Raw genomic sequence first — 13522 nt, forward strand, 5'->3', positions numbered from 1 at the left:
GTGCTGAGCATGGAGAAAACCACATTTTCTTCGGTCTCATCCTCCCACAATGCTCATTGCCACCAGTGACAGTGAAAGAGTACCAGATTTGGGGAATTCCTGCTTTCTCCAGTTGTAAGATTTCAGGGAGGAGTCATGGGAGGAAATAGTGCACATAGAAGTACCAGATGGAGAGGATGAGGGTCTTTATTTCTCTCAGTGAGAACATTATTGGACTCAAGAATTATTCACTGAATAAGATGGAACATCAAATATGCAAAAGGTTTGACATGTTACCTGAACCTCTTGATGTTTTTCTCTGAGACTCTTATAAAGAGAACAATAGGATATATCTTGGCTTTGATTAAATCCTTCGTGCAGCTTATTCCAGCTTCCAGGAGACAATGCTTGTTCTAAAAACAAAGTCATAACAGTGTCACAAAGGAAAATTCACTGCTGTGGAATCTCAAGATAATGATATCTATCCCTTATGGGGTGATTTGGAAGCCTCTCTATTTACCATTGTACTGATTTAAAACCTTTTAATCAAATATACATTTAAAGTCCAGCTCCTCCTACTGGCTTAAAACTAGTCAGTCAAATAACAGCTGAGCTTAACAGCTTTCTAAAAAGGTTTAAAATGGAAATGGAATGCTCTAAAGATGAAAAGTATGATAAAACACCAGTTTTACATATAGACCCAAACACAGAGACTTGCTTTTTGTTCAGAAAGAACATCTACTGCAACTACTCCTGAGACAAAAAACCATCACTTTAATTCTCCTTTTTTTCCATGCTGTGCATCAAATCTAGTCTACTTGACACCAGATCTCTGTCTTGGGCATTGTTATCTTTGTTCTGTACACCCTTGTGTCTGGGTTTCAGGCTTCTCTTTCCTTTGTCTAGGTCCTTGTATCTCTTACTCTCTCGTGTATTCATATATACTTATGATATGAAAAGGAAATGAATAAAGGATGGAGCACAGAAAATGAAAGGATATTTAGCTGCATCTATGTGGGTCATCACAGGGAATGAGGGAGAACATAAAAGGATATGGCTGAGGATGGGAAAGAAAAGGAAAAGTAAGAGCACAAATAAAAGCCATTTGGGGGAATAAATAAAAATCTGAGACTGAAAGAGGGCAGGAGAGAGAATGTGCAACTGTAAATTGGTCAGTCTGATATGCAGGACATTGCAGAGGGGTTCCCAGAGAGCCCAGAGAAGGGACACAGAGCACTGTGAGCACCTTGGCAGCAACAGCCTCGATGTTGGCAGGTACAATACATTCATACGTGTTCAGATTCTTTTCTCTGCTGAAGATGACAGTCTCTGTCCTTTGCTTCCTTAAGAACTCTTCCTTTGTTACAATATCTAAGAAGAGATGTGGATGGGGACAGAATATAATTTACAGCAGCAGAACGTGTAGAAAAGTATCCAGTAGTACTTCACATGGGATGTAAGGACGTTCAGGGAAGGAGGATGAGCAATGAATTGTCTTAACAGCTGCCTCATTTCTTCCATTGAATTCAATTAAAGCCTAATCTGATCACAGCTGAGCATCTCAGCTATATCCTGCACCAATGAGTCCTTGGGCAATTACTACAACACTATGAAGGCATTAAATTAAAACAGTAAATACAATTCCAGCACCTAATGTTATATAGTAGCAGTTCAGGGATGGAGGATGCTGAGAAGTGCTAAAAAAAGGTGGTCTCTTCAGCACAGGATCCTAAAACAAGGATTTAGTGTTCCAACATTTGTGTTTAAAGTTTCCAAAAAATTTGGCTTAGGTTGCAATGTGTGATACTGGCCCCCTTGTGAATTGCAGCTCTACATCAAAGCTTTTGTTTTATGTTGCAAGACAGGGGATATTTATTATAATACTTAACTTCTCAGTTTCTCTGTCTGGATGACTGTAAGGCTGCATACTATGCTGTGAGTATTCAATATTAGTGTAAAAATGAAACGTCAGCTCTGTTTAATGCTGGGTTGTATACAATCCTGCCCTGCAGCCATCACGGCACTGCGTACTGCTTTAATAGTAAATACTTAGCATGGAAGAAAATCAGTCTTTCCAGTAGATCAAATGCACAATCTTCACAGCTTGGATGAGACAGAAACCTAAAGTTGCTCTAGGGAAGATATTCCTCATAATAGCAAATACTAGAAACAAATTAATCAAAATTTCACATTGCCTAGATATGCAGTATGCAAACAGTATGCAAACAGAAAGAGCACTCACAGCATTTCAGTCTCTGAGGGGCAGCCTAGCAACCACACAGCATACACATGGATAATATTTATAGACACAGAATCTCATAACCATGTGTACTGGCTGTCTCAAAAACATTCAAATATCCCAGATAGTCTCAAAAAGCAGGATTTACAGCTACACATCACTCTGATGTGACTCAAAGTACCTCAAGCAACTCTCACATGTGCATTCCCCTACGTGTGCACGCATATATATGTCCGTATTTCCAACACTGAGAGCTGACAGTCATGGCCCTCTCTTATCCCATTACCTGGCTTGCATATGTTGAATTCCAGGGCACCTCCAGAGTTGAGAAGCTTCTGCACCAAGGGCTTGGCCAGCATGGTGGGGGTGAAGAGCACGGGGCGCCTGCGCTCGCAGTGGATGGGTCTCACCAGGCTGTAAGGGATCAGACTGAGCTTCTTGTCCAGTTCACTCTCTGAATCCAAATCTGAGCAAGGAACAAGACATTTATCCTCTGGGCTCCTCTCCATCAATATTGGATTAAAAAAAAGGAGACACACATGAACCAGAAATGGCATGGTTAGTCATACTGGTCCTCCTTCCCTTTTACTGGGGTTGTCTTTACTGAACTCACAGCACTATGATGGTCAATCTAATACTAAATAATTCAACTGCCTTTTGCTTTCAAGGGATTATTTCTTAACCTCTTCAACACAACATTTGCTTGGAGAATCTCTGCTTGTTAGCTTGACTTACTCCAAGTTAAATGTTTTGGAGCAAAAGGCAAGAAAGCACCTAGGAAGAAGTGCCAGCCAAACAGGACATTTCAGTGGCCTAAAGCTGCCCCAAGCTCTTTTAGCAAAATCAGTTTTGGTCGCAGTTGCTGTTGAACTTTTGCAGAGGGACCACAAATGCAAGACCTGTGATACATTTCACAGCCATGCTGTTCTGTAGATGTGTATGTAGGCCTTTGTGTCAGTGCTATGTGTGTAAAGGCTATTTTAGATTTTTACCTTCCAGTTTATCAGGCAGCTGCTTCTTCCCTTCGGATGAGCTCAGTGCCAGACCTGAGGGCCAGCCTGTGACAATGCGGACCCGCTCGTTGCTGTTCATTCGTTTGTATTTGTTCTCAGACCTACTGACAAACTAAAAAGGTGAACAAAAAACAGAGAGATTTGAACCTCATTTTTTGCATTATTTACCCTCCCATGTATTCATCAGCCAACGCTCATTACCTACAAGATCTGAATCACTTGTGTCTGTCAAAGACAGGACTCCATGGATCTGTGGACTGAATTCTAAGACTCTTTAAATATCATAGATCTATTTCAGAGCCTGTGTTAATCCCCTCTGGGATTTGTTGTTTTGTTCTCTGCTCTTAAGAGGCATGTTTTCCCTTCACAGAGCTCCCTGCTATCATCAGTACAAGCACTGATGTGTATATCATACACAGAGTATATGCACAAATGTATCACAGGCTATACCCAAACTGCCTCTTCTTTGCTCTACCAGAGAGACTTAAAAACTCCCAAATGGCATCTTTTTACAGTCATTTTACATGAGAAATAGGCTTCATGCTTTCCTTCCTCATCCACCCACCTATTCCTCTATCCAAACATAAACTCCTCCTGTGTATTTGCTAACCTTTCCCTATCACCTTCCTTCTCAAAGCTTTATCTTTCACCCATACACTCTCTGTCATTCTCAGAGTCACTGGCCCACAATTAAAGGACTATTTTCTGATGGAGTCCTATCTCAGACACTTGGAGATTTGATCTAGCCCATTGGATTTGTCCTTATGGTACAAACAAAGCACATTTCAGCCTCTGATAGCAGATGTGTGGGATTCCTCGAGGTACATCCATAATGGAAGCCATGCTCTTGAAAACAAACACCCCACATCACAACAGAAAACACAACCCATCCTTTCTCATGCATTAAATCTCTTTTGATAGGAATAAATTCCAATACAACCTCTAGACCTGAGCTGGGACTTCTGGGCGAATTAGGATAGCCTGAGAATATCTACAGTTCAGATCCACTATTTCAGAGATTGCACTGAGGATTTGAACTTTATTACCTGTAAAATCTGGCCCAAAAGAAAGCTTGCTCTGGATAGGCGAGGGCTGGTTTTGGGGTCACTCTGCAGGGCAGGCTCCTCTGGCTGCAATGTATTCTGGTAAAAAATAATTCAGGAGATCTTCTCACCCCTGCTCTTTTTTGTATTTTTTAATCATAAAATTTGACAAACAAAAGAAGCCAAACCAGATATTTTCTATTTCCAATAAAAGGGATAGTGATTTCTACCTATCCCAAATACAATGTTCTAAACAAACAGTGGGCATAGCACGGCCTGTGCTGACAAACATTGCCTTTTCACTGCTCTTCACATTCCTTTGTTCATAGACTGCTCTCCACACCTAAGAAAGAGATAATTTCTGCACTAAGAAAGAGCATGCACAGCTTTGGCTTTCACAAGCACCCCTGCCAGTGATCTCTGTCCCTATGATCAGTGAGGCCGTGAGCACAGAAGGAATGTGTGACACTCAACCTTGACTGAAATCAAGCACAAGCACTGTCTACCTATGTCTGTAAAACTTAGAAGCATGAATGTCTCCCAGACTCTAAAAATAACTTATGGTAACTAACACACCAGGAAGGCAGTTTTAATTATGTAAAAATGGAATTTTGGGGTCTAAAAATGCTTTTAGTGATGGAAAGGGGAAAATTTGAAGGGCTGCTGTGTGTGAAGGCCTGATTATCCCAATTCTCTCCACAGCATCCAGGATGGAAGAGACAGGTCTTTCTAAAGTGGGACAACAGACTCTATGGTTTAGAGGCTTATTCACCACAGGAGAGAAAGAATTCTGTTTATTAACTGCAAGGACACAGCTTATTCCTCATGTGTACATGCAGATGCATTCAATGTTTACAGGTAGTGAAGCATGAGAAGGGTGAGTAACACACAGAACACAGTTTGCACTTTTTGAGTGTAGTCCCTCCTAGCTGAAGGGTGAATAGTGAGCCAGAGCTGGGTTCATTCCCAGGGACAATATTATTTAAAGCAAACAGAAGGTGCCCATTGCCTGATACAATCAAAACCTACAGAGAGTGTAAACAGGATTTTCTGTAAAATGATGATGAAAAATGAAAAATGAAAAACCAATAGCAGGGGAGTATGAGGTGTTAAAAGGACTTTGTTGGCAGACACTTACCCGCAGGGCCCGTAGGGTGTTGTAGGAGTTTTCTGTCTCATCTTTGCTTCCTCTGTGCATCAACCGCTGCAGCTTCACCAAAAGGAGTTGCTGGGCTCTGAAAGAAAGGATGAAATCACACAGATCAAGATATTTTTGAAACCACTCACAAGAAAGCTGGATTACATCGGGTTTGTGCCTACAGAAAAGATGAAATAGAAATAGCAGTGAGGACTGACTGCACCATGCAGTAAAGGCAGGAACGAAACAATAGGAAGGACTGCAGTTCAGTTAAGAACTAAAGAATATCCATGGAATATTTGCATATGACACTTTTTGAGGGACTCATTTTTTCAGGTAACATCTGGAATCTCTGTTCTTAAGTTTTAGAGCTCATACTATAGTTTTACATCAGATTTTATCTCAAAATTTAAGACATAGACACCTCTTTCCTTACAGCAGTAATTAAGTTCCCTGTTTCTAGATCCCTGCTCTCAGTCATGGTCACTCAGTATCACTCTCACCTGCTGTAGCTGGGAATGGTCCCCATCTCCAGGTCCCTGTCAGTGAAGGGATCCACCCTGGCACACAGCCACTCACACCTGCCCTGGTACATGGTGTCCAGAATGTGGACAATCTCATCACATTTCACGGACAGGGAGCAGCAGTCCAGCTGGCTGGAGATGTTCAGGTTGAGGCGGATGTGGAACGAGTCCCCCGAGGTGATGAGCCCCTCCTCCAGCTCCGACAGCAGCTTGCGGTACCCTGCAGCAGGAGGGAAGGGTGAGGCAGGAGCTGCCACTGCTGCTGCTTTCCCTCTGGGAGAAGCCACAGCACAAACTCCTGAGGTTCCTCTGAGAGAGGTTCGTACTTCCAGAGTGCTGCTTGCAGGAGTTCATGGGCCTGCACCTCAGAGACACTGAGGGCACTGGCTCAGGGACAGCCCATGCTGCTGCTGTCAGCTCTGTGGGAATATTCTCATTATAATGCTACTTTTAGGTAACTCCATTCTCAGTACTCCCCACATGACCTGTGGAACAAAGAACTTCTCAGCAAAGACACAGACACAGATACAGCTCTGCCCTCTAAGTACCACGTGAGTTCTGCCACCAATTTTAATGACAAGCTATTCTCCTTATTATTAGCTCTAATTGGCACTCCCAGAATCTATAACATGCTTTATCTGCAGTTAAGTGATGCTCAAAAAATTGCAATAGTCTTTCCTACAATTGAAAACATCAAAGAAAATCAAAGGCATCACTTCCTGCATGATCTATGCAGCTGAAATTCTCTAACCAGCACAAAAAAACATGAATGCCCACTTATACACACCAGTAAAGAATGAATTTTGGAATGTAATTTTTGATCCATAACCTGAAATTATCATTATAGAACCTGAACACTAAAATCAAATTCTATTCGCTGCACATGAACTCCAGCTGTTAAAGATAAGATAAAGCCACAAAGGTAATAAACAGGGCAACTCCATCAGGTAAATGCTAAATCGACCAGCTGGATAAAGATCACTCAGCTCACTGCATCGTATTGCAGAAAACTGTACATAAAAATAAGCTCGAGTGTGTTTCATGAGTCATGTTGCTATTGGCCACCATGTAAATTTTTCAGACTCCTGTTGACAAGCACATGTTGTTGTTTTTTCTCAGACAGCAGGCTAAAAGCTGAAGCAGTTCCACAGAGGAGCTGTAATTAACACCAGTGGCATGCTCCAGATTTATCCCAATACAAAGGATATGCTGCTCCTGTCACTCTCTTTCAGACAAGTTGCTATAAAAGTCCTGGAACTACTTGAGATAAGAAATACTTTTGTTCTTACCTTCATGATTTGATTTATACTGGAGTGTCACTGGACCACTGCACCTCTGAATTGTCCAGTGAACTTCTTCCTTTGTGCAAGTATCCAAAGGAACACTTTGATTTTCCCCTTTAATGCAGCCCTCCAACTAGATATGAAAGAAATATTACTCTTCAGTGCAAGTTCAATCTCTGAGTCAATTAAACCATTTTTTTAAAGTGCCATGATCTTTTTCTTATTAAACAATGCAGACACTTTGTTATCAGAATGCAGATTATGTTCTAATTATATAATTATTTTTCTCTCAAATTAGGATGGCTAGCAGTCAACAGAGCTGCAGCACTTGCACAATCCCAGGCTTCCCTGGGAGTAAGAAGTGCAGGAATATAAATTGTGGGGGACATTTTTTCTCCCGTTGGAGGCATTTGAACAGGGAAATGGCTTGGGAACATTGGCAATGGAGGGAAAACTAAGTAAAGAGAAACTTGGGCTCATGCGATGCCAGGGACAGCATAGGTGGGTGGGCAGACAGCCAGGGGTTTGGTGACAATGCCATGCTCACCAGGAGGATCTGGTGCCCCTCCCGAAGGCCAGCTTTCTCTGCCAGGGAGCCTGTCTTGACCGAGCTGACGAAGCTGCCTTTGTCATTGCCCCCCAGCAGGGTGATCTCTGAGTTGAGGCTGTCCCCGTTGAGCGTCACGCGCTGCACCGTGTGACACGAGCTCCTGATGCGGCCCACGGACGTGACAGAGGGACGGAAGGGTCTGTGTTCAGGACAGGAAGGGACAACTGGTTATCTCACTCTGAGTTAAATGAATGCATCAGAAATGAGAGATATGCAAATAAACTTCTAGCTTTATCAAGCACTAGGATCTAAGGACTCTGAAAGCAAACCCCCTCGTTACCACAAAAGTTCTGGAGAAAAGCATCTCTGAAAATTCAGTGTATAACAGCTCTCCACTCAGCAAGTTTTGCAGCAAGATAGCAAGATCACAAGGAGAAATGGAAACCTTTAGAACATTTTGTCTGCCTTGAAGTTTTTGAATTTTCAGGCTGACCTTCATGGGTTTACAGAACATGAAAGGGCTCCAAGATAGCGTTATACTGCTGCCACCATAATCACTCCTGCTGTTATAACTTCAGCAACTAATAAATAAATAGAGTTTCTACCACAGCACCCTTTCCTCTCAGTCTCTAAGGTAAGTAAAATGGCATCTCAAATACCTTTCCAGAGAGAACTTTCTAAATATGGAGTTGACATGCTCAAGATCATAGGCATCCAGGCCTTCTGACTGGTGAGAAGAAGAGGAAGAGTGCACTGAAGGAGCTCCATGTGAATGCCTGTCATGACTGTCATCTGGAAAGAGTAACAAGAATGATAATGAGTCCTAGATAAAGTGACAAAGATGGAAAAGGGGAAAATTAATTTTAATTGATCCCAGGCAAAGTTGAAGTAGGAAATTCTTCACGCAGAGATGTGATTCATATCCACAGGACATGGCACAAGGAATGGCACTCTCACAGAACAGAAAGTGGGAAGGGACCTCTGGAGGCTTCTAGTCAAAGGTCAATGCAGGGTCAGCTCAAGAAGATTGCTCAGGACTTTGTCCAGCTGTGTTCTGATATCTCCAAGGATGAAGAGTTTGACTAAAACTCTCTGGACAACCCTGTTCCAGTGTTTGACCACCTTTGTGGCAACAAAACTAAGGCTTTTCCCTCTTAGATCTTCAGGAATGACTGCTTTCCCCTTCTCACCACTGGCTGACCTTTTGTTTCCTTGAATTACTCACAGGCTGTGTGTCCCATTTACTTAGAGCAGGGCTGGTTATCTGACAATCTCTCTAGCTGGGGAGCTGATCACATATTAGCTCATATTTCAATTACACATGATATCCTCTTGCTTACCATCCATCTCCAAAGCATCACATCCAAAACTGTCATTGTCCTCTTCAACCAGGCTGGAATTAAAAACAAAGCATGAGATAATGGAAGACAGAGAAAGCTTTCAGCAAGACACTTTGAAGACACTTTCAAGCTTTCAGCAGATTTCCAGCTTCAGTACATTTCATTAAATTCTGAAGGAGGAACTTCTTCTGTGAAAAAGGAAGATGTTGGAAGTGTTGCATCAGGCAATGGTGCAGCTGCAAAAAAATAAGCAAATAATATCCTTGAGGGTCCAGGGAAGATACAGAAAAGGGCAGGAGACAACATGCGTCAGCCAGCATGGGAAACATGTGAAACAGCAAGAAAGTTCAGAAGGAAGAACGGCCAACAGCAGTGAGGGAATGAAGATTTTGCTGGGGACAACAGGAAGCTGCTGGCTGGTCTGGTGTGTGACTCACACACACTTGGTTCAGCACAGAGATAAAGGGCTGCACCATGCCTGCTGTGCATGCACTGCACCATGGGGGTTTTCCACAACTGAGCAAAAAGCCAGAAGTTCACTGATGGACAGGGTGAATGCAAGGGAAGTTACTGAGGTGCAGCAGAAGAGGAATAATTTATCTGCTTGATTTAAAGTGCTTGAAGCATTTTATAGCAGTTTCAGGGTAGCTCTCATAGCTACTCAGGTACCTGCAGTACAGAATGGCAAAATGCTCCAGGCTCCTGCACAGGAGCTGCCACAGCTCTGGTCCCAGCCCAGCTCCCAGGCAGTGACACTGCCTTTCCTGCAGAGGTGACTGGGTTGGCTGGCCTTAAAGCCACTCTAAGGTCACTAAAATTTTGCTCTTACAAGGGTTTTGGGGCTGCCCAGCCAAGTGAGTGATCTGACAGCTTCACTGGAAGGACTTCATTAAAGCATGTCCTTTGGTTGCAAAGCTGTTTAAATAACAGCTTGTTGTTTTTCCCATTCAAAATGATTTGTAGGTCTCCTGTGGAGCTGATATTTCTCATATTTGGCTTCAGCTGAAGGGTGAATTTTTGCAGCCAGGCTGCAGAGGATCAGCTATTTTTACTCCATGCGTAAGCAGGGAAATAATGTACCTTTTCCTACATTAAATGATGATCTCACCTTTTTTTTTCCACACAAATTAAGAAGAGATGAACTGTGAAACCTGCAACTTGGCTTGCAAACAGCAATTATTCTGGATTATGTTCACAAATAAGTTCCAAAAATTTATCATGCTAATTATAAAGTTATAAACTACACTGAACTTTTGGGCAGGCTCTTGAGATACTTGACTTTAGTGATTACCAGCTCAACAAAGCAAGTCCCCATTCAGACCTTGTTCCAGGGTACCTGTTCTTTCCACATGAAGAATATCTAATATGAGGGGAAAATTCACATTTCAGTACCACTCAGTCTTCCAATGCCTTAACACACAGAACAGAATACAGTCAGAGTTACAGTGAAATAAGTCCACAAGCTGAATAATCTCCATGTAATCTCCACTGTGTTCTGTAATACACTGCAAATATTGAAAAGTTCAGGCATGCCAAAGGCTTCTCAAGCACCTGAAGCACAAAACATTCAAATCATTAATAAAAACCCCCTTTTCTCCATCTTGAATTGTTACAACACACTTTAAAAAGGGACTTGGAGGACATTGAAGGAGAAGCTAAGGGAGACTAAAATAAACACTGCTTAAATCCTCAGCAGCCTAGAAAATTATGTGGGAGAACCAGCTGAGGATGTCCTCAGTGGAAAGCTGTCTTACAAAGCTGTCCAGAGAGAGAGGCAGAAGTGGCAGCCTGCCCAAAATCAGATTGTTTTGACAAACATAAAAATCTGAATAAAGTTTTAATAAAGATTAGATATTAAAACCAGATCTAATAAAGATTTAAACCTTCCATATATATTGCTTTCTTCTAAATTGGTCTGGTCTGTTCTTTTCTCCTTTAGGGAATGTATTTGTGTCTCCTGGTATTTCTGATGCAGACACTGATGCTATTGACACCACACCAGCACAGCATGTCTGAGTATCACATTGCAAAAACCCTTTTAGAGAAGGGGTCAGTGCCCTTTAGGGAACTGTGAGGCTGGAGAGGTCTCTTTCCTTCCTGCCACCAACTTCCCACTCACCAGCTGATGTGATTTCACTGCCAGGGGAACTCCAGGGGCCCTGACCTGGCAGAAGTGGAAGCTGCAGCAGAAGGTGAAGCCAAGGGCAAAGCCTCTCTTCCCTCCCTTCTCTGCTGAGAAACAAAGCCTGAGACTCACAAAAACCAGCTCCCTCCTCCGCTTCTCCCCTCACTCCTCACAGACTTGCAAGCAGCTCTGCTCTACTTCTGCAGCTTCCAGAGAGAAGGGGGGGCTTTGAGAGAAGGGGAAGGAGCAGGGACATGTGGGCAGCAGGGAGCTGAGGGGCAAAAACTGAAGCTGGATCAGTGTAGAAATGTAGGGAGAGCACTCTCTCCAATAGTGCTGAGGTGTTCTAGTCCTGTTTGTGTTTCTGTCCATTACAGTCAGTGCTGCAGTGCTGCCACTGTGTCATTCATCCCAGCTGAACTTCAGACATTCCTGAGTGCTTTGGACAAAATGTGGGATGAAGGGCTGAGCCTTGAGAAGCTTAGGTTAATCCTATGCCTTAGAGACAGAACCAGAGGACACAGTCTCAAGCTGTGCCAAGGGACATATAGGTTGGATATCAGTCAAAAGTTTTTTCAGAAAGGGTGATAAAGTTCTGGAATGGCCTGCCTGGGGAGGTGGTTTTAAACACATCCCTGGGTGTGTTTAAGAAAAGATTGCATGCGGCACTCAGTGACATGGTTTAGTTGAGATGTTAGGGCATGGGTTGGGTTTGATGATCTTTAAGGTCTCTTCCAACCCAGTGATTCTGTGAATTCTGTGAATTCTGTAGAGGCTCTCCAACCTCTAGAGGAGCTCTAGAGCCCCTTGTCCCCTGTCCCCGCGGCAGCAGCCCAGGGCAGGTGTCCCCACCTGCAGTGAGGGGTGTCCTCCTTGCAGCGCCGCACGATGGAGTCGTTGCCGGGCGGCTCGGGGGTGGTGGACATGATGCTGTCGTTGCGGTTCCGCAGGGTTTGCTGTCAATGAGAAACCAAAAGGTGTCAGAAAGGTTATCTGGCTGAAAGGTGCTCTCACTTCTGACTCACAGCAGCGTTAGCAAGGGTGCTCTGCACTGGCTGTACCCTGCTCTGAGAAGCACACACAGAAAAAGGAGAGAAGTTGATTCTAGCTGTGCAGAATCCAAAAGCACTCATTTATCCCAGTTTTTAGCACAATGCACAGCTTGTGTGCTGGCACTGCACCTTCTCCTGTGACCACACAATTGCCTGATTTACTGAGCCATTGTAACTTTACTTCTGTGTGTGGCACAGCTGACATAGGAGGAGGGGGATGAAAAGCAGTATGTGTACTTATATAAATATATATGTAGTTGGAATGAGGAAGAAAAATACAGATGTCTATATATTAAATAATTAATCTTCCAGTGCACTGGAAACCCTGAATTGCACTAGAGGGAAAACAGTATAAGTCATCTAAACATCCAACAGATATTCCAAAAAATATTCCTAACCTAGCTAAGCTTATTATGAGTGGCAGCATGTTCTTTCCTGGCTATTCTTGAGTATAATTTTAATTTCCTGGGGGCAGCATTTTTCACGGTGTTCTAGAAAGATGTTTTGTTCTTTGTTATTAACACTCTGCAAGAGCACTCTCTCTATCTGCCTGTCCTGCTGTGTCAGTGCTCACATATGTATAATGGAATATCTACCTTGGAAGATTATGGGGATACAGCAAGCAGGGAAGAAATGGTTTGACTATGGTATGCAGAAATTTCCAACTGTGATCTGCACCCCTTTCCTCACTCGCTGTTACTTATAGACAGGAAAAGTATTATAGAACTCAAAAACCCTTAAAATTTTCTCAGATAAGTTACAAAGCAGCTTTTAAAGCAAATCTCTTTCTTCTAACAGTAAATGTTAAATGGCATAAGGAGACAGCAAGAGGTCATAAATACCTCTGAAATATCTTTAAATAAACATAAACCAATTCTGTGATTTTGGGAAAGGCTAATAACATAGTTCTAACAAAATGCTGGTAACAGGATTAAGGGAGCTTCTGACAAGGGCCTTGAATGGGATCACAGTTGGGATGCTGGGGAAGGGCTAGTACTGAGTTGTGCAAGCTCTGAACCACATTAGGAGAGATGGCTGTAAGCAGGCAAGGGGCATCCTTACAATCTTGGTGACTTCACAGCTGCTGATGGAGTTGCTGATGGACACAGAGGAGCTCGTGTCCGTGCGGCCAGTGCTGCCCTCGGCCCCATCTTCATCCTGCGCTCTGGCTGCTGCACTCACAGGGACAAGGGAAGCACACAGAGAGAAGCATGTCAGAGCCCTTCCAATGCAGAG

General features: G+C 43.1%; 1 protein-coding gene across 4 annotated transcripts in view; it reads right to left on the minus strand.

The window, feature by feature from the left end:
- The window catches only part of CARD11 (caspase recruitment domain family member 11), a 46732-nt gene that overhangs the window by 1899 nt on the left and 31311 nt on the right, over positions 1-13522 (minus strand). For all 4 annotated transcript variants that reach the window (XM_064726286.1, XM_064726287.1, XM_064726289.1 and 1 more), the window contains 13 exons: positions 13349-13458; positions 12087-12190; positions 9110-9162; positions 8429-8561; positions 7767-7968; positions 7226-7352; positions 5916-6156; positions 5413-5509; positions 4278-4373; positions 3211-3343; positions 2505-2684; positions 1226-1350; positions 277-392 (listed from right to left, as the gene is read on the minus strand). In XM_064726286.1, coding sequence (XP_064582356.1) covers positions 277-392; positions 1226-1350; positions 2505-2684; positions 3211-3343; positions 4278-4373; positions 5413-5509; positions 5916-6156; positions 7226-7352; positions 7767-7968; positions 8429-8561; positions 9110-9162; positions 12087-12190; positions 13349-13458 — 1717 coding nt within the window. The remainder of the gene's footprint in view (positions 1-276; positions 393-1225; positions 1351-2504; positions 2685-3210; positions 3344-4277; positions 4374-5412; positions 5510-5915; positions 6157-7225; positions 7353-7766; positions 7969-8428; positions 8562-9109; positions 9163-12086; positions 12191-13348; positions 13459-13522) is intronic.

The sequence above is a fragment of the Zonotrichia leucophrys genome, chromosome 14 (assembly GCF_028769735.1).
Source record: "Zonotrichia leucophrys gambelii isolate GWCS_2022_RI chromosome 14, RI_Zleu_2.0, whole genome shotgun sequence".
NCBI classification, from domain to species: Eukaryota; Metazoa; Chordata; class Aves; order Passeriformes; family Passerellidae; genus Zonotrichia; species Zonotrichia leucophrys.